Here is a 19396-nt window from a genome sequence, read left to right as displayed (position 1 = left end):
CTTAAGCAAAAGAGCAGCAAATTTTCACTGGAATTCCATGAAGACATTAGATGGAACTGTACTACCAAGGTTTTGGCCACAGTGGGATATAGATACTGTGCTGTGCCTTTTCAGAGTAACACCAACACAGATGCAGGAGAGTAACAAGGGTACAGCTGTGCTGGATTGAAATGTTGTCTTCTGAATCCAGCAGTTCAGAAGGTTTTGTGTGTCACTGGCAATAAATAACTTGAGAGGAACAAAGACATCAACTTTGTTTTATACATGCATGTGGGTGTGTGTGCTTGTATGTGTGTATATGCATATATATAGTGTATATAGAGAGAACTGAACATTCTTAAAAGCTTTATATGTATATGTGTAGCATCTTATACATATAAATATATGGTCCATCATTCTAATTCCATACACAACTGCACTATAACCGTCGTGGTTTATAAGATCACACTTCATATATGCATGACTCACTGGCTTCATTCATGTTTCCATATGTATGTAGAAACATAGCAAAGCAGACATTCCTAGAGACATTGCAGGACAACCTCATTGAGATGGACATTCTCACCTCCTCTCGACATGACGGTGCTTACAATGATGGGTATGTGACACTTACGTGGTCTTCCTGTTTACTGTACAGTCATTATGATCCTTGCATGAAAGCATTTGGTCGTATCAATGACATTTAAGGGCAACACCATTGCTGGCCTCTTCCAAGATGACTTTAAAAAAATGAGGTTTCTGGAGCTTGGAGCACTGTGTCCTGTACATATTAATGGCAGACTCATTAATATGCTAGTGAGCCACAGCATGCCATTTGCTTTTTTTACCTTGTTGTTGTGAAAGTCGTTTCATTAGTAAGAAGTACCTACAGCAATTTCAAGTCTCATATAAACTAAGATTAATTTAATTTTCATAAAAATCTTAAACCATTATTGTGCTGGCAGCCAGATACTTCATTGTTAAACTGATATTTTCCACATACCGTGTCTTACAAGTGTCTGCTAGTGGTATATGTAAGCCAAGTCTTTGATTTTGACTTGACCACCCATTCTGGCATCTTTACTTAACTTTTGATCACCTAACTTTTAAGTTATAAGCAGCTTTTAATTTTGCACTTGGTGCCAAAACTTGTGTTGGCAGTTTCTAACTTGGTAGCCATCATTAACTGAAGGTTTAATTGGTATACTTGAACACTGCAGGTACCTCTTTGCTCAGGACAGATACATCTGTGTCTAAATAAATACTTTCCAAAACACAGGATAGTATCTGACTCTTTGTAAAAACACATGTTTTGATGCAGAGCATTAGTAGAAATAATGAATCTTTCTCTAATGCTCAGCAGTCATGCTTAGAGTACCAATAAAACTATGGCTGTAATAGTACAAACACCTCTTTTTGAGAATTATGTATTTATGTTGCATGAATCAATGGCTTTTCTGCATGGTGATGTTTCTGCATGTGATATTTCCCCCTGTGACTGCACAGGCAACTTCGGGGGAAAAAAGAGTCACGTCTTCATCTGGTATAATCTACTGGCTTGACTGACTCCCATGGACCCATGCTGACTGCATTTACACTGGCTGCAAATCTGGCCCCATAAACCATGCAGAAGGTGCAAAGTGCACTGGGGCTGTTTTTCAGTCCTCACAAGCTGCATTTTCATTTTACATCAGCATGGTGATAGATGAGTCAGATCCATTTCCCACGTTTCATTTCCAAATCCTGAATGCCTCGCAGTTCATGATGTCCCACCAAAATTAGGTTTTTCATTGGGGGTTCCTGTGGAGAGAACTCCCATTGGGACATTTCATTTCAGGAACTCATGGACTGCAGTGGGGTTTTTTTGCACTGACTTTCATGAGTCTCGCACCGGGTCCTCACCGGCTGGTTCTCAGGCTGCGTTTGTAGTAACAGGCAATATGCGTTGCCTCCCAATGTGTCACTGGTTAGAAACGCTCTTGCCTTTGACAGTAATTCACACTTTTTAAAGGCAGGCATCAAACTGAGGTGCTGTGGACTGCTTTCTGGAAGCAGGTGCCTCTCCCCACTGGCAATACACAGGACTCAAGTTCTGGACTTTGATGCTTTTAGCCAGGCCATTGTCCGACGCTTAGATTTGCCAGGCGGGGACAGTGTGAATATTCCCCTCTGTGACAATTTGGGTGCTACGGAATGGCTTACGCTTTCTTTCCCCGTCTCCATTCACCGATGCCATGCAAAAAAAACAAAGCTCTCATGCAGTGATCAATGAATTGGTAAACTCCCTCCCCTCTTTAATCCGACCCACGCTCCTCTTCAGTCTCCATAGGGCATTTCTGTGGGAGCGTGATCAGGCCCCCGGTGCTGCCCGTGCCACCAGTCTGTCGTAGCTGTGCTTGGGATATTCATCTCGCTCTAACGCCAGCTCTTCCACAGAGGGGACTCCTGGCCTTGAAAAGTTCTCTGTGGCATTGTTGGCACTGTGATTTTTCTGTTTTGTTTTGTTTCCCTTTACTCTGTGTGACTTGCCTTTGATTTTTATTCTTCTCTTTCGTGCATGCCATCCATGTCCGTAGCCAGCATTGTGTGGAGCTGCTTTCCTCGTCGCGGCAGCAGTCGCCATCCTCCCACCCCACGTCTCCCTCGGCTTCCATCCGTGTGAGGAGTCACTTGCTGTTGGTCTTTCTTCCCTCAGGCACTTCCTGTTCAAACCTGGAGGCACTTCTCCCCTTTTTTGTACAACGTCGCCGGGATATCCCTTGACGTCCAGCACTGTGTACTCACCTCCCCCTAGGCCCCTTCCCAGAAGTACCTTCTCTAGGCCTGCCTTTAACCTGAAGAAACCCTATAAGTACTGTAACTGGAAATGCGCTGCTCTGAGTGCCATCGTCATCTCAGTCACGCTGGTGATCCTGCTGGCGTATTTCATAGGTAAGCTTATTTGTGGGGGGGTTCTGCTTTTCTTTCATTTCTCTACAGACTCACCCATAATGCTAATGCTTGGGAACCAGAAGGTCAAGGTCATGGCACAAAGTACTGGGGAAATAAGGCCTCTGTTAACTTAATTGAGGTTGCGGTGCTATGGTAGGAGACTAACATATGTCGTAGAGCCAGAAGAGCTTAGTAAAAAAAGAGTCATACATTGTCCTCCCTTTACTGGCATGGAGTGTTTACCTTCTGCAGAAGGAAATGTGCCTGGAGTGAGACGGACCCACCAGGCTTTCTCAAAGCAGCCCATTAAAGCAAGCAGTGAGGTCGATGTCCCAATCAGAGTTGCATCCAGGTCCGTGGGAAATTTCGGCTGTTGACTTTGATGGGAGCAGGGTCGGAACCAAGATCCTGGCACACAAAAACATGGTTTTATACAGTCTTTTGGTGGCACATCTTAACCATTTAACCCATGATATTGAAGTTCACAGGGTGACCTGGAGGATGGGGAAAGACTGAGTTTAGACTGCAGTCCAACAGGATCTGCTTTGAGTAGGGGAGTTGAGGAAACTGGCTACTTGGGTGGAGAAGCAATGTATTATTCTTGCATTGTGCATGATCTGAATTTCTTTGGTTTGTAAGAGTTGTCATGGTTCATTGCAAAAAAGCATTCTCAGCATTTGTTGCAGAAATAATTGAAATGTTAGAAGTGAAAATTGTATTTTTAAGCTTGTAAAGTTGGGGTGTTGCCATTACTTTTTCTTCAGTTAGATTTGATATTTGTGTTGCAAATGTCTTACAGAGGTCCGTTCCTAGACTTCTATTTTAAACTGTCAGTGGTGCAAACCGTAGTTGTCAGACACTTACAGATGTGATCATAGGTAAAAAAGCCCATTTCTCATGGCACAAACGAGTCTTTTTGATTTCACTGTGACTTCCTGAACACTAATGATCTATAAAAGGTTGTGGTTAGAATTACAAATCTTAGCCTGGATCGAAAGATTTTTGCTTTCATTTCACATGAGTATAATTAGCACTACCACAAAGGACTGCTTTTACTGTGTTCCTTTTATGTACACTTCTTTAATGACTGATACTTTTCCACTTCTGCCTTGCATCATACTCTGGTCACTTTTATGCCTCCTGTAAGAGAAGCAGGAATGATTAATTAACCAACATTAAATCAGCAGCAGTTTGATGAAATATGCAGTCAGTTTTCATCATTTGCTATGTACATTTGGACTCACCTTTCTCATTTGTCTGGTATTCTCCTTATGCCCTGACCATGGCTCCTTTGGACATTATCTCAGTGTATCAGAGGAGTATCGTTATAACTCAGAGTAGCGGTGCCTCTGAATTCTGATGGAGAGGGTGTGTGCCTTTTGCTAGACTGAGACGAGTTTGGTTTGCCATTCGGTGTTCTCCAACTCAAAAACCTATTTCAGAGTTCTGATAAGATCAGGCTCCTGTTTAAAATCAGTTAGTGTGGTTAAGAGGCAGGTCCATTGGGTGCTCTCCCATCCTTTTTTCTCCGTTCGGATGCCTTCTGTGGCATTTACCAGGCTCCACGGATGGCTGGCAAGGTGCCAGAAGTGCTGATCAGGTTGAACTGCTGTAATTATGGGTCATAATTACTAATTTCTGAAGGAACTATCAATTATTAAAAATCAAATTCGATGGTTCAGTTCAGCATAAACATATTTAGCAAAGATTGTCTCTACCAGACCCAGTGTTCTAATCAACAAGTAAAAAGGCAGATATTTAATTAGATTTTGATGAAAAATTGTGTTTAATTTCAAGTATAATCAATTATTAATTACTGTAATGAGTGACTCTGGCGGGGTTTACTAATTAACTCATTTAAAAATTATGAATAACCTTTTCATTTGTAATTATTTTCTACATCCTGTCAAGTTGCAGACGAGAATTGTGTCACCTAACCCAAAAGAAAAAAAATGAATCGGGGAGTCCAAATGTTTGTTCTTTCACGAAGTTAAAATGAGGCATTTTGCATTCTGATAAATACTACACAGTTCTTAACAGGAACTTGTTCATTCTTTGCAGTGACCTGGTGTGTTTGCAAAACAAATTACAGTTTTTCCACCAGTTTTGGGGGTTTTTACCACCATCTTTGCATAGTTGCATTTTCGTACAGGTGTATTTCCTCCCTTAAGCAGTATCTTGCCCTTTTCAATGCCATGGGGACTATTTGAGTGGTAAGGTATAACTTAATCATGAGTAAGAAGGTCTAATCTATATAACAGCTCATGAGTGTTGGGAAATTGGCTACTTTCCACCTCCTCTTGTTAGTTAAAACAACCATAGAAATTATCTTTTTAATGACCATTTTCATCCTCCAAAGCAAACTGAGGTCATTGGAAAGACTCCCATTTAAGTGAATGGACTTTGGATTGGGTCCCATGGCAGTGGCTTGGCATTTAGTGTCTGTTTTTTATGCACTGAACTGTTAATGGAAGTACTTCAGAGTAATGTCTAGGGCTTCAGGATGCACTTCATGGCATCAGGCATGTCACAGTCCTCTGTTTAAATATTAAAAACTACCCATTGCACGCCTTACCTACCTGTACGCGTGTGTGGAGCTAGAGACATCAGGAGATCCACGAGGGACTCTGCTTTTGGCAATGGGTTTTGTGTGACAGATGCTGAGGCCCAGCTGAGACGGGCGACCGTCTGAGGCCGGCAGGGCTGCAGGGAAACAACGAGGGATTGGGTCGCTTCTGGAGTTCTTTGCTGAAGCCAGTTCAGTTTAGAAATTCATCCAAAACATTTGCTAAATCATTTGGTTAAGGCTAAAAGGCAGAGTTTGCATTCTTTTGTGAAGGTCTTTATGGTATTTAATAGTCTGAGGCTCATTTATCTTGCTAGGCTTTTTCGCAGAAGAGGAGAGGAGTCATAAATAGAAGTCCACGGAAGCCGAACGGCTGGTATCATGTGTCAACACTGTGATCAAGCTGAAGGTTTTACAGGGCTGAGTCACTGGTCTGGAGAGATAATGACAAACAAAATATAACGGGGTGTATTAAGCACCAGAAGCTGGTTTTCATTTGAATTAACCAGCTTTTGATTGACTTGTTGCCACTTTTCAAATACTCGGAGGCACGCATTAAGGCAGTGGGGACAACGCACATCAAAGTTTTGCACACACACAGCTTATGCAAATCTCGTGAGCTGCACCGAAGCTTGTCTCAGGGGCTGAGAACACCAAAGAGAAAAGCAGTGGCAGATCAGGGCTGTAACATTAAAATGGCAGGAACAGCATCACTGGAACCAGGGAAATGAAAGGCCTCGTTAAGCAGCTTGTAACTGACCTGCAAATTTGCTGTTCCAGGAGGTCATGAAGAGACACCACCTAAAAATTCAGTTCCCCATTTCAGGATTGTTCATTCAATTGAGAGCTAGGCAAAGAGAATTTTCGTGGGTTTTGCTGGGATGTGATGGGGTCTTCACGCCATGGAGCTCTGCCTTGGAGGGCTAATTTATAGCGAGATTCTTATGGCAGAGCTAATGCCGCGAGGTATTTTGCTATCCAGATACTTTGCCAGCAGAGTTTCTGTACCTGGTAGACGCCAGGCCTGCTAGCATAGCACTGTAAAAACTCTCCGATGTTGCTGTACTGCTTGGGAGGAGGATTCTTAAGTTTAGAAACAGAAAAGGCCTGTTTGATTGTCCAGATCTCCATGCCCAGCAGCTGTTTGGCTCGATCTGCGGAACAGTTTCTAAATGAATTAGTGATGGAGAATAGTTTCTTTCTTCTGCAACAGAAGGTATTATCCTCTGCCTGATGTAGATTCCAGACTAGATGGAAGGACAATTTGATGTAGTTAGGCACTTGCAATTTTCCTATACTTAAGCATGTGCTGCGGTTGCATTGCATGAACAGCAAGAAAGATAGGCATTTGATTTAGATTAAAGTTAGGGCTGGAAACCATATTATGAAGCCAAAACAGTCATTCATTTGATTGGAGTCAGAGCTCTCTACTTTTCAGCTCTCTGTTCATTTGAACTCTGTACAGATGCAGCTTCACTTAAAGAACAGTGTTGTTTGCTACAGGCAAAATGCTTTGACAGTAAATCTGTGCTAGGACTATGATAGGTTTATAAAGTGTCTTTCTTTTTATTGTCTAAAAATCACCCTGAAAGCTAACTTTAACTCAGTTTGTCCGTGATTCTTTCATGATTCTTTGATGCTGTGTAATAAACCCAATGTAAGGCAGCTCTCCAAAGCTCTTAGGTAACTAGTTAGCTATGGATGTATAGTATACCAATTACCATGGTGTTTGCGTGCCACTTGAGATCAATAGGAAAAGTTGCTAATGCTTAATTATTAAACTTAAGCTATATCTATTAATCCTACATTTATACCTTGATATTAAAGTTTTTATTCAGGTTAAAATATAAACCAATTTATTACCCTGTCAAAAAGTTTCTTTCATTTTTTGCTTTAATATTTATTTTCTGATCTGAGATTAAGTTCTGCTTTGTTACTGTTGCCATGTGTTCTTTTGATTTACAGGGATCTTTCAAAGTTTTCTATTTCCATCTTATCTTAGATAAAATGCAGAAACGGTAGCTAAACAATCTGTTCTAGCAAAGCCTTCACATTATGAAGTCAATCACCTAAAGAGGAGCTTCCAGGTCCTTCCCTGGTTCTTTCGCATCTTCACAAAATTACAGCACAGAGTTCGCTCAGTAACTTTGCTTCTCATTTACTTCATTTTACCCTTAATCTATAGAGGTCTGAGGTCCAGTATGAAAGTTGCTGTAGTATTATCAGTAATATATGTGATGTACTGTAGATGTTTGTGAAACATAACATTTCGGGACACTGGTTGAGAGGGACCATCATCTAGAGGGACCCAGCACTAACATTATTATCTCTTGTAGTAGAACTTGAATATGTGATGTTTTTTTCTGTTAAAGTGGCTCTTACTGTGCCAAATGCATACAAGCGTCACGAAGTCATACATGTTAAATGACATCTAGCTCTTTGTTTTGGTTTGGCCTGGATAAATGCCAGGTGCCCACCAAAACTGCTCTATCACTCCCCGTCCTCAACTGGGCAGGGGACAGGAGATACGATGAAAGGCTCGAGGGTTGAGACAAGGACAGGGAGAAATCACTCACCAATTACTGTCACGGACAAAACAGACTGAACTTGGGGAGAAAAGGGAGTTTAATTCATCACCAATCAAATCAGAGTAGGATAGTGAGAAATAAAACTAGATCTTCAAACACCTTCCCCCCACCCCTCCCTTCTTCCTGGCCTCAGCTTCTCTCCCATTTCTCTCCCTCCTCCCCCCCGAGTGGCACAGGGGGATGAGGAATGGAGGTTACGGTCAGTTCATCACACGTTGTCTCTGCCCCTCCTTGTCCCTCAGGGAGAGGACTTCTGACACTCTGCCCCTGCTCCAGCATGAGGTCCCCCTCACAGGAGACAGTTCTCCACAAACTTCTCCAACGTGGGTCCTTTCCACAGGCTACAGCTCTTCACAAATTGCCCCAGCGTGGGTCCTTCCCATGGGCTGCCATCTTTCAGGAACAGGCTGCTCCAGCGTGTGTCCCCCACAGGGTCGCAAGCCCTGCCAGCAAACCTGCTCCAGTGTGGGCTCCTCTCTCCATGGGTCCACAGGTCCTGCCAGGAGCCTGCTCCAGCATGGGGCTCCCCACGGGGTCACAGCCTCCTTCAGGCATCCACCTGCTCCGGGGTGGGGTCCCTTCCACAGGCTACAGGTGGAGATCTGCTCCACCGTGGACCTCCATGGGCTGCAGGGGAACAACGTGCCTCACCATGGTCTTCATCACAAGTTGCAAGGGAAGGCTCTCTGCTCCGACATTTTGGGCACCTCCTCTCTCCCCCTTCTTCACTGACCTTGGTGTCTGAAGAGTTGTTTCTCTCACATCATCTCACTCCTCTCTCTAAATGCCGTCTCTCCTGTAGAGATTTTTTTCTTCTTCCCCTTCTTAAATACGTTACCACAGATGCGCTACCACCGTTGGTGATTGGCTTGGCCTTGGGCAGCGGTGGGTCCATCTTAGAGCCGGCTGGTGCTGGCTTTATCAGACATGGGGACAGCGTCTCACAGCTTGTCACAGAAGCCACCCCTATAGACCCCTGCTACCAAAACCTTGCCACGCAAACCCATAACATTCCAAAAATGGGTCAGGGGTGGCTGCGGTATCAAACCCCTAATGAGCAAGACCGTGAGAGACTGAAGTAACCGCTGGGCTGTAGCCAGCCCACTGAGCTATAAACAGTTCACCCTTATGCTGCCAGTCCAGATCCACCTGAGCCACTTCAATCTTGCCAGCTTGATCCACCTGCCTGTTGTTTTGTTTGCAGGTTGTCTTTCTTACCTGAGGACATTTGGTAAATATGTGCCTTGTTCTACTCTTGCACGTGCTCCTCTTGAACTAGAGCTACTCCAGTGACTCCAGCGATGGTTCAAATGCAGTCAGAGTTGATGCCCATGTTCCCAGTCTCTGCAACAGGAGCTGGACCAACCCTGGAAATCTCTGCATATATTTTTATATATTGCTCATTCTGGAGATTGACCTGACTAAAGACTGAAAATACATCAAGGCGGATGTTGACTCTTCAGTCCGGTTTTGAATGATCATCTTGTCTTTTTTGTTGTTGGGCTCCAAATTTTGCCCTTGTAAATTATCTTGGGAAAGCTAAGACATGAAAATAGTCTCAGCCCCGTGGATGCCATCAACGTGAGCTTCTGGCTGATCATTCAAAAGTGCGTGATTTCAGACGAGTTGCAGGAATCTTCTTGCATTGTCTGTTCTGTAGCACAGAGGTGGGAAGATCACAGGGCTTTGTGTTTGTTAGCCTCAGTCACACTCCACTCTTGTTAAGGAACAAGGGAGGGCAGCTGCTATGTGTAAGGTTTACGAGAGGCTGGTTGAGTAGCACCGAGCTCAGGAAAGCCTCCTGCGGGAATGTGGCAAAAAAAGCCTTCCCTGATCAGATCCCCAAAGAAACGGTGAATCACTGCCCCAGTCACTTCACTGCCGTCCCCCCATCTTCCTCTGCTCGTGCACGTGCACACAGGGTTGCATAAAACACAGCTAGATCCCCAAAGTACAGCTCGGTATAGCTACATTAAGGAATGTTACACATGCATTTTGCCAGACATGACCAAGAAAAGGCATTTGGTTGTTAGCACAGTACCTGCACACAAGACAGTAGCTGTCAGTGAAATGAGAAAGATGCAAAATTAAAACCAAGATGAGCTATATTTAATCTTGTATTTCCCCCTGTTTAGTTGTCTTTCTCTGCAGCTTTAAGTTCATGGTGGTATGAACTACAACTCAGATCTTATTTTCCATCACCTGCAAAGTCAGGAGGAGCTGTTTGTATGATTAGAGGGTTGTGTGCATCCCTTTTTTGGTTTGGAATTTGCATTGTATGTTTGGATAGCAGCTACTGTTAGCTTTATAGTTTAGAGTAAAGAAAGTAGAAGTGATTTAACCGCAGCTTTAAGATAAAGGTGATAAAGGTCCAAGATCCCACTTTAAAGCTGTTCTTGTGAAGATCAGTTCATTCAGCTGGGTGTTAAAAAACTCACCATGGAAACTCCATTAAAGAACATCCACTGTTTTGACCTAAATAAGATCTGTAACCTGACATTAAACGTGCTGGGATAGGAGAAATATACGATGATGATTGAAAGAGAGACAGTGCCAGAAAATATTACTGGAAAAGGATAGTAGAAGATAATATAAACCCACTAATTTAGGTAGAGTTGCCCAGTCTGGGCAAACTGGAAATATTAAAATTTAGGTATTCCATTTGATGACAACATGTTCTGAACTGGGCAGCAAAATTTCTGCTTTGCAGAGCGGTTGACACTTCTTCAAAGTCTACACTGATAACAAGCCTGGTGAAGTACTGCATCCCTTGGGAACTAATTTGGTGTTTATTTGAAACATGAAGAAGCAGGAAGATTCCCAGAATTTTCATTTAAAACTCTTTTCTTAATTTTCACTGCTAAAAGCCATAAACACTGTTAGATCATGCAGACAGAACTCTTAGGACATTGCAGGCCAGAAAACTCCGGCTAGTACTTCACCATTTTTGCATAGGCAAGTCACATACCTGCTTCACAGAATCACAGAATGTTCGGGGTTGGAAGGGACCTCTGTGGGTCATCTAGTCCAACCCCCCTGATGAAGCAGGGTCACCTACAGCAGGCTGCAGAGGACCGCGGCCAGCCGGGTCCTGAATATCTGCAGAGAAGAGACTCCACAGCCTCTCTGGGCAACCTGTTCCAGTGCTCCGTCACCCTCAGAGGGAAGAAGTTCTTCCTCATGTTCAGCTGGAACTTCCTCTGCTTCAGTTTGTGCCCATTGCCCCTTGTCCTGTCGCTGGGCACCACTGAGAAGAATCTGGTCCCATCCTCTTGACACACACCCTTCAGATATTTGTAGGCATTTCTAAGGTCCCCTCTCAGCCTTCTCCAGGCTAAACAAGCCCAGCTTCCTCAGCCGTTCCTCGTAGGAGAGATGCTGCAATGCATGGGGTTGTTCCTCCCCAGGTGCAAGACCCTGCACTTTCATCAGGTTCCTCTGCACCCAACTCTCCAGCCTGTCCACATCTTGCTGAATGGCAGCGCAGTCTTGCGGTGTATCCACCACTCCTCCCAGTTTTGTGTCATTTTGCTTCATTTCACTGGTTCCCAGCTTAAGTCTGTGAGGATCTGATTAGCTCTTTTTGGCTATAAAAATGACATTGGGATTTTGTTGTACATTTCTTCTTATGTTTACTGCTGAAGTGGTTTTCAGTCTCTGCTTTCCAGTTGCCAGTGTCCCATTTCCCGCACACAAGTTGCGATCCATTATCCTAAGCGCATAGGCTGGCCTGTGACATGTTTTTTTGAACCCCAGGCACGTTTTATTTGAATCATTCAAATCTAGCAGCTGTCCAGCTCTTCTATTTATCTTTTCCATCCTCATCATTGTATTTGTCACTTGGACAATGTTTGAGTCATCTGTGTGTTTAGTCATCCAAGATTTTATTTGTGCTTATGCAACATTGATGTAAATTTGGATAATTTCACAAGAAATTTTAACATTTGATGGTTATTCACCAGCGATCATAATTTTAAGGTCTTTCGGTTAGTTTTTAAGCATATGTATACATTGCTTTTTACCACCAGAAAGTGCTTGTTTCTTTAATCAAAAGTCGTACCGAATTAAATCAAATGTCTTACTAAACTGTAAACTTGTCAAAAAGTAAGTAACGGTTTCTTGATATCTATTTTTCAGAAAAGCAATATGGTTGGCCTGAGTTACCATACAGTCACTTTCTTTATTCTTTGTCAGTTGAATTCTGTGTTAATGTTTTACATTATTTTGTCTGTAATAAATGTGAGGCTACCCCGATCTGAGTGACTCGCATCCTCTTCTTTTCCTTCTTAAATATTTGTACAGCATCAACGCTGTTCTGATCTCTTGGTAGCTGGCTCAGTATTAATCAGCGAGTCTGATTCCTCTTCTGCTAGCTTGTCTCATTTATGGGACACAAGCTAAATGAGCCTGCAGTTTTAAAAATGTTTGTCCTTGAATAGATGTAGTTTAATATAATTCTTGGTTATTAATGGACTGGAAAAAACTTATTTCCTGTGAAATAATTGCATTATCATAGTTATTTTCAAAAACCAGAACAAAAATTCTTACTGAACACTTTAGCCTTTATTCTAACATTATTAACAATTTCCCCATCTCCATCAGGTAAATAGCTATACTGTTGCTCAGTTTACTAGGAAAAAATGTTCAATAGTTCTTTGTTTTTTTAAAGCCATATATTATTTTCTTCATGTCCTCAGCTTCCTTTATCAACTCTCTGCAGGGTCTTAGATTTATATAGATCACTGTGCATTTCCCTATTGTTCTGGGGGTTTATATATTACTTTTTTTCTTTCCGCTAATTGTTTTGTTTTGACACTGAATGAAGAGATCCTTTTGTCAAGGTCCGATCCTCTTTCATCATTGTGGGATTGCTGGAAGAATGACTGCTGTTTCGAAGCAGACCACCAATATGACTGATTCTTTAACTGGTCACAAGCAGGCTGAGGCTGTATGTCCAGAGTTCTCCATCTGATCCTGGAGTTTGCATCGGCGCACCATTAAACCCCACACCAGTCACATAACATCACAGTCAGCCCTTTAGATGCCTGAGCCTTTCTTAAATTTAAGAATCTTTAGTACAAGGAGGGATGAGTTTAATTCCATCTGTTTTTATTAAATGGTAAGATCTGGGCTCTCAGCTTTTATAAGCATTTATCAGTTTGTTTTAGTGAGTTTTTATAGTTGCTTTAAGCCCCTAGAAAAGAAAATAACAGCATGCTGACACCGAAAATGCTCTCCTTGCCTTTATGACAGTGGCACAGATGTGCTGCTATAATCTTCATTTCACGGCTTAGATTGACCTTTGAACACAGACGCTGAAAAGGAATCAATTTTACAGATCTTAATATCTGCTGGAAGGAGTTCTCCTCGAGTCCGTTTTTTTATTTCATACTAATTAGTGTGAAATAACATAATTTAATTGCAGTTAAGCGGAGACAGAAAGAAATGTTTTCCTTAATGGGTTTACCTTCAGTGTTTTTATTTAAAACACTACATTTTTGTGCGTAACTAGTCAGAAGAGTAAGCTCAGTTAGGGGTGTCACCAACAGTGACAAATACTCCTCAATTATAGTTTAGTGTTTCTCTCCCATCCTTTTCTGGCATAAATTAGAAGATGGCTTCGAAGCCTGATTTGCAGCCAGGTCATACATTTCCATTGGATATGTGCAGCGATGCATTCTCTAAGGTTTTTTGCCTGTAGTTAAAGTTGAGCCATGTGATAGATACGCATCTTTATAGTGTTAAGTGAAGTGTTGTTGCTAAGTATACTACGTAGGTAACATACTAGATGACCTGTAAAATAGAAAACAAAAAGTCCAATCCACTGTTTCCCTCCATGACAAGATTTCAATGCCACTGTTTATTGGGAAACTTAAAAGCTCCGAAAGGACCACTTATGCAGTTCACTGCAAGATATCAGAATCTGATGCTCAATAAATAGATTTTTAGAGGTTGTTGAATCTCTGTGTTTCGGTGAAAAACTAATAAACTCTCCCACCATGACGAGCTTTTCCTGTTTTCTGCTGCATTTGATTTTATCATACCTTAACTTCCAAGCCTGTCCTTACTGCAGTCGGAAGCTTTTGCCTAGGCAGATGATGAGAACAGCATATGTTAGCTGTTTTCAAATATGGTAGCGCTTAACACAGCAGCAACATCGCACCTTGCTCGCCTAGTACGACTGTAGCATCACTTCATTATGCAAAGAGACTCTTTAGAAAGCAAAGCAGAACAAGGCAGTTGGCAGAGATGATGGCTGTGCTTACACAAAGTATTTCAAAAGAAAGTCTAATTGGACTGTCAGTGGAACAAAATCTCATTTAATTATGGCAGAAATAATGATGAAATCAAGCATCAAAATAGCTTCCTGAGGCTTTTGGTGAAGAAAATCCCACAATCTAAGTATAATGATATTCCAAACAGTATTAATCCAAGTGGTCAGCAACAGATAATTTGTATTACTATACCTTCTCCATCCAACTGGATTGTGGGCTTCTCCAGGTTGTGGAACATGTACGTGGGACAGTTCTGGGCATCCAGCTCATCCAGAACAGATGCATTTCTATACTGTTAAACTCTTCTGGATGGTCACACCCAAACTATCTATTGAGAGTGATCTCTGGTCCTTGCTAGCTGAACTGTGTGCAGGAATTCAGAAGTTGGTGACTGAAAAGGGCCAACATCATGATCAGGTCCATTCTAACAAATTAACGGTATAGACTGTCAAGTTCCACTGCTTGGTACTGTTTAATCAATGTTGTCTTTGGGGATGAAGGGACAAGGCAGTGTACTATGTCCCAGGGCAAGAACTTTGATAAATTCTTATTTAACAATAAGACAAAATTGTCATGACTTTGTTGTCATGACCAAACCAAAGTTGTTCACAAGTGAACAAATCTTAAACAGGCCTGTGAGGGATAGGGTATGGATCCCTATTACCAGTGTAGGCTTATGCAAAACTTGACTGTTGGATCTACTGTTGTTTTATATTCATATTGCAGAAGCATGGAGGTAAGGAAGAATCATGGCACCTCTTTTCTATTAGGAAGAAGAAACAATAGTGTGTACTTTATCATATCCCTGATCCACCCAGAGCTGGCTGCCACAAAACTAGAAAATCTGAGTTCAGACATGCTCAGTATGGACCTATTTAGAGTGTGGTAGTAAAATTGTCTGCACTGAGTGTATTCCTTGCCTTTCCAACCCCCTCCTACTGCTGCCAACCAGGCTGCACATATGGCATCCCTAGAAAGCAATTGAACATTCGACGATGCTGGAGTTGCCAAGGTTGAGCAGCAATTTCTGTGCAATTGTTCTGCTCAGCATTGGGCCAGTGGAAAAAAAATAGCCTGTGATGAGGGAATTAAAGGCTATTAGAGAGTACATATGCATACAGGGGCTGAACTAAAATCACACAAGCAATCTTAATTCCCTTCTTTGCTCACTTTTGCGTGCTTGCCTTGGTGAACTTTGAGTTTCTTTCGCAAATGCTTTTTTTAGGTGTAATTAAATATAAAGATGGCTGTGGGCCTTTTAAGAGAGCACTGTGGGTTGCACTTGCCAGCACTTGCCTTAATCTATGTGCTGGATTTAGTTCTAAGTCCACGGGAACAAATCATCAGGTTGTGTTAAGTTTCGTTATTGAGAGAGCTTTTCACTCCGCTCTGAACCATTCGCTTAGATTTATAGTACCTCAAAGTACTGTGCTGGATTTTGCCCATGGTCTCTGGACAGAAGAAAAAATTCTGGTGTCATTCATTGTACTCTGTCACCCACTTTATCAGCTTATTCAAACTGTACATTTGTATCCATTTGCCCAGGTTTTGTACAGGAAAAAAAAAAAAGGGAATTTTTCCCTCTCCAAATGAACTGTTGGAACAACCTGCTTGTTTTTCAAGTTTAGGTAAAGAAAATTAGAAAATAAATTAAAAGATCCTTAGCCTGCTTTAAACGTACCCATACTTTTGTCATCCGAAGCAGTTAAATCAATGAGGTGCTGCTGAATACATGGGCAGATTAATTTTTTTTTAGATCTTTTCAAAAAGTCACCAAGCTGATAGGATTCTGCTTTAGAGCTCAGTTTTGACAATGCTGATGAGCGCTCTGGCCCTGATATACGAAGTCTGTAAATTTAGGCTGAATCTGTAGCACCTCCCTCACGCTTTTGAAGTCGCTACATTTACTCAGACTCAGTAAAGCTCAAGTTGAACCCGTGCTTTAGACATCGAGGGATTCAGAGACTGTCATTTTAATTTATCTTGCATCAACTAGCACAGCCCAACTGAGGCTCCGGCGCTATTAGAACGTGTATGGTGTTTAATAACACTAATGCAGTTTTCAGCTGATTTTAGGTTTAAATCACGAGCAGCGCTCTCAAATCATTTACTTGTCTTTATAATAACAACATGTTCGTGTTCAGAAGGACAGATGAGTAGACAAGAAGGATAGATGAGCAGACAGCGGTTTGAGAAATCAGCTCATGCATCAAATTCTACAACAACATTTGGATCTTAACCCTTAAACTGGGATACTAGATTTGAACTCTGATCCCACCTCTGTTGTGCTGGGGTGATAGAAGACGACAGGTATTGTTTGTGACTTTTAAACAGCAAACTGTGTTTTTTAGACTTCAAGCAACCTGTTATGTGAATTTAGGAAAGCAGGTTTCATGACAATATCTGTCAGACATAATAAGGAAGGAAACATGTGAGAGGTTGTTGATTTACCTGTGTAAATTACACCCTTTTTAATTAGGGTCTCACGGTTTATGTGTGTGTAATGAAATGGCATTTGTAAAATTATACTGTCCACTACAGGCTAGCCTGGAATTTTAGTAATTGCAAAGCAAGGTAGGAGGCCCCCTGGTAGGGCTGCCTGTCCTCATTTCTCTAATTGAAGTGAGTACTCCAATGGGAAAACCATTATTTCTAATATTACATACACAAATTAAAACTCCATTTAGAGGTACAGTGGGACCATCTTATAATTGACTTCGATCTTGAAGAAATAACTCAGTAATATTTATAGTAATATGGTCTCTGCCAGAAAGGGTATCTAGAAGGGAAAACATTATTTTACTGAGACAGTCCTGAGCATGGGTAACACCAAATTTACTAGAGCCATGAGGGCTGAAATAAGCTTCTTCGGTGCAGTAAGCTGCTTAATAGCAGCGAAGTGTTGCTGAGGTCCGTCTTTCAACTTGCTATTGTACTTTCACAGTGGCGTAGATGGTGAAGGGAATTGCAGATAGTATTTAAGCAGGCAGCTCCTTGGATAAGCCACACCACCTTTAGATCTATTTTTTTCTATAAGTTGACACTTTAAAAAATCCTCCTAAAATTACCCATAGAAATATTTACATCTACTCATTTAAAACTGCATTTCCCTTTCCTGTGGGAAATTACAAGCATCCAGCAAGCTCCTATAGCACTGGAGGGGCCAGTGATCGTCTATTAGCAGTTTGAATGGACAGGCAATCACTTGAAAGTCTTTGATCCCCAGAGGTAATTAGGAAGACATTGAATAGGAAGTGCTGACTCTTTGCATTGAACAAACATTCAGTTTAACTGCTTCATTTTATAACATGTCTTTCTAGTTACTTCCTTGAAGGTTTCAAAGAAATGTGATGCTTCAGCTGGAAGCTTTTTTTCTTCCCTATTAAGAGCAATTGGGAACTAAATTAAAATAGAAAGTGTTCTCCTAAGAAGGAACTAATACTATTTGGTAGACCATCTGCTTCTATCTTGGAAATCTTTGATACAGCTCTTCAGTCAGGACGGGTCAAAGAATAACTGGTTTGTGTCAAATCCAAGCAAGTAAATGCATTTGCAGCCAGGATTTTAGGTGATTACCACAGCGCTTTGTTTTCCTGAGAGGCAGTTCCCACTCTGGTGACAAAATTTTAAGAGGTAGGAAGCTCTCCGTCATTTGAATTCCTCCTTTGCACATGGTGATTGTAGATCTGGGAAGGAGGAAGCCTGAATTATCTCTCAAAGAACTGCTTCTGGTACTTACGTAGTTTGAGCTCTGAATGTGGAGGAATGGCCAAGCAGCAGGCAGGGTCCCAGGTAGTACTGGATGTGTCCCATAGCATGGGTCTATACTGAGCTGCCTGTGAAAGCACCCTTTTACTCTGGGACATTTGAGGTCTTAAAAAACGCCCACAAACAAACACAACACAGCTATGTCTCTCTGTTTTATCATCTAAATCCTTCATCCTCATCCCTTCACCCAGGGACGGGGGCAGAGGGGAATGCAGATTCTCCAGTTCTCAGCATGAAGTACTTGCAGCCCAGCCTAGCAGAGTGTCTTTATCCCCAGCCAGAGAAGAAGGCTTGTAAACCCTTTTTTCTTGTTGAAGTTGGATCATTGAGCAGTCGGAAGGGGGCCAGATGGGGAATTTACAATAGTGAGCATTACCCTAAACGTCCATCCTTGTGCCTTTTTTTATTTTTCTGAACTCTTGTCTTGTGTCAGATAAATCCACAGACCGAGAAGCAGAGCCACAAGCTGAGAGTCTTCACTTAAACAACATGCAATCAAGCTGCCTTTTGGCTCCGTTCCTTTGAGACCTATTAATTTTACATGTGTAGCTGCACAGCAGCCCCGATTCAGCTGGGTTGGGGAGAGCACTACGTGCAGGATTCTCTCTTCTCGCAACGCTGCCATCCTGCCCTGGTGCACAAGCTCACATTCATTCGGGCAGAGGATGATTTCAGAAGTCAGGTTTTTCATTCCTCAAGTAAGAGCTTAAAGGCATGGAAGGAGAGTACTCATAGGAAATAATTTCAGACACTAGGAACAACAGAAAACACTGTGCAGAGTTTTCAATCACAAGCTAATGCTGAAGTCCATGCAAGAACTGGCCTTGCAGGAGTCCCTCTCTCCTTGCCCCACAGTCACTGGCTCAGTGGCCCGGGTATGTATGTGTAAATGATGTGAATTCATGATCATAGAATCGTAGAATCATTAAGGTTGGAAAAGACCATCAAGTCCAAGCATTAACCCAACACCACCATGCCTGCTAAACCATGTCTCCTTCTCTGGAGATATTCAAGACCCGCCTGGACAAGGTCCTGTGCAGCCTGCTGTAAACGACTCTGCTTTAGCAGGGGTGTTGGACTAGATGACCCACAGAGGTCCCTTCCAACCCCGAACGTTCTGTGATTCTGTGATTCTGTGATTCTGTGATGTCCTGAAGTGCCACATCTACACATTTTTTTGAACACCTCCAGGGGTGGGGACTCCACCACCTCCCTGGGCAGCCCATTCCAATTCCTGACCACTCTTACAGTAAAGAAATTTTTCCTAATATCCAATCTAAACTTCCCCT

The 19396-nt window shown here is 42.2% G+C and overlaps 1 protein-coding gene across 17 annotated transcripts in view; it reads left to right on the top strand.

The window, feature by feature from the left end:
• Window positions 1-19396, top strand: part of TENM4 (teneurin transmembrane protein 4) — a 648250-nt gene that overhangs the window by 425905 nt on the left and 202949 nt on the right. For 12 of the 17 annotated variants that reach the window (XM_075416263.1, XM_075416294.1, XM_075416284.1 and 9 more), the window contains 2 exons: window positions 500-598; window positions 2675-2910. In XM_075416263.1, the coding sequence (XP_075272378.1) occupies window positions 500-598; window positions 2675-2910 (335 nt within the window). The remainder of the gene's footprint in view (window positions 1-499; window positions 599-2674; window positions 2911-19396) is intronic. The other 5 variants (XM_075416407.1, XM_075416399.1, XM_075416390.1 and 2 more) reach the window with 1 other exon arrangement.

Source organism: Opisthocomus hoazin, chromosome 1 (assembly GCF_030867145.1).
Source record: "Opisthocomus hoazin isolate bOpiHoa1 chromosome 1, bOpiHoa1.hap1, whole genome shotgun sequence".
Lineage (NCBI taxonomy): Eukaryota > Metazoa > Chordata > Aves > Opisthocomiformes > Opisthocomidae > Opisthocomus > Opisthocomus hoazin.
This window is presented reverse-complemented; position numbering and strand designations above follow the sequence as displayed.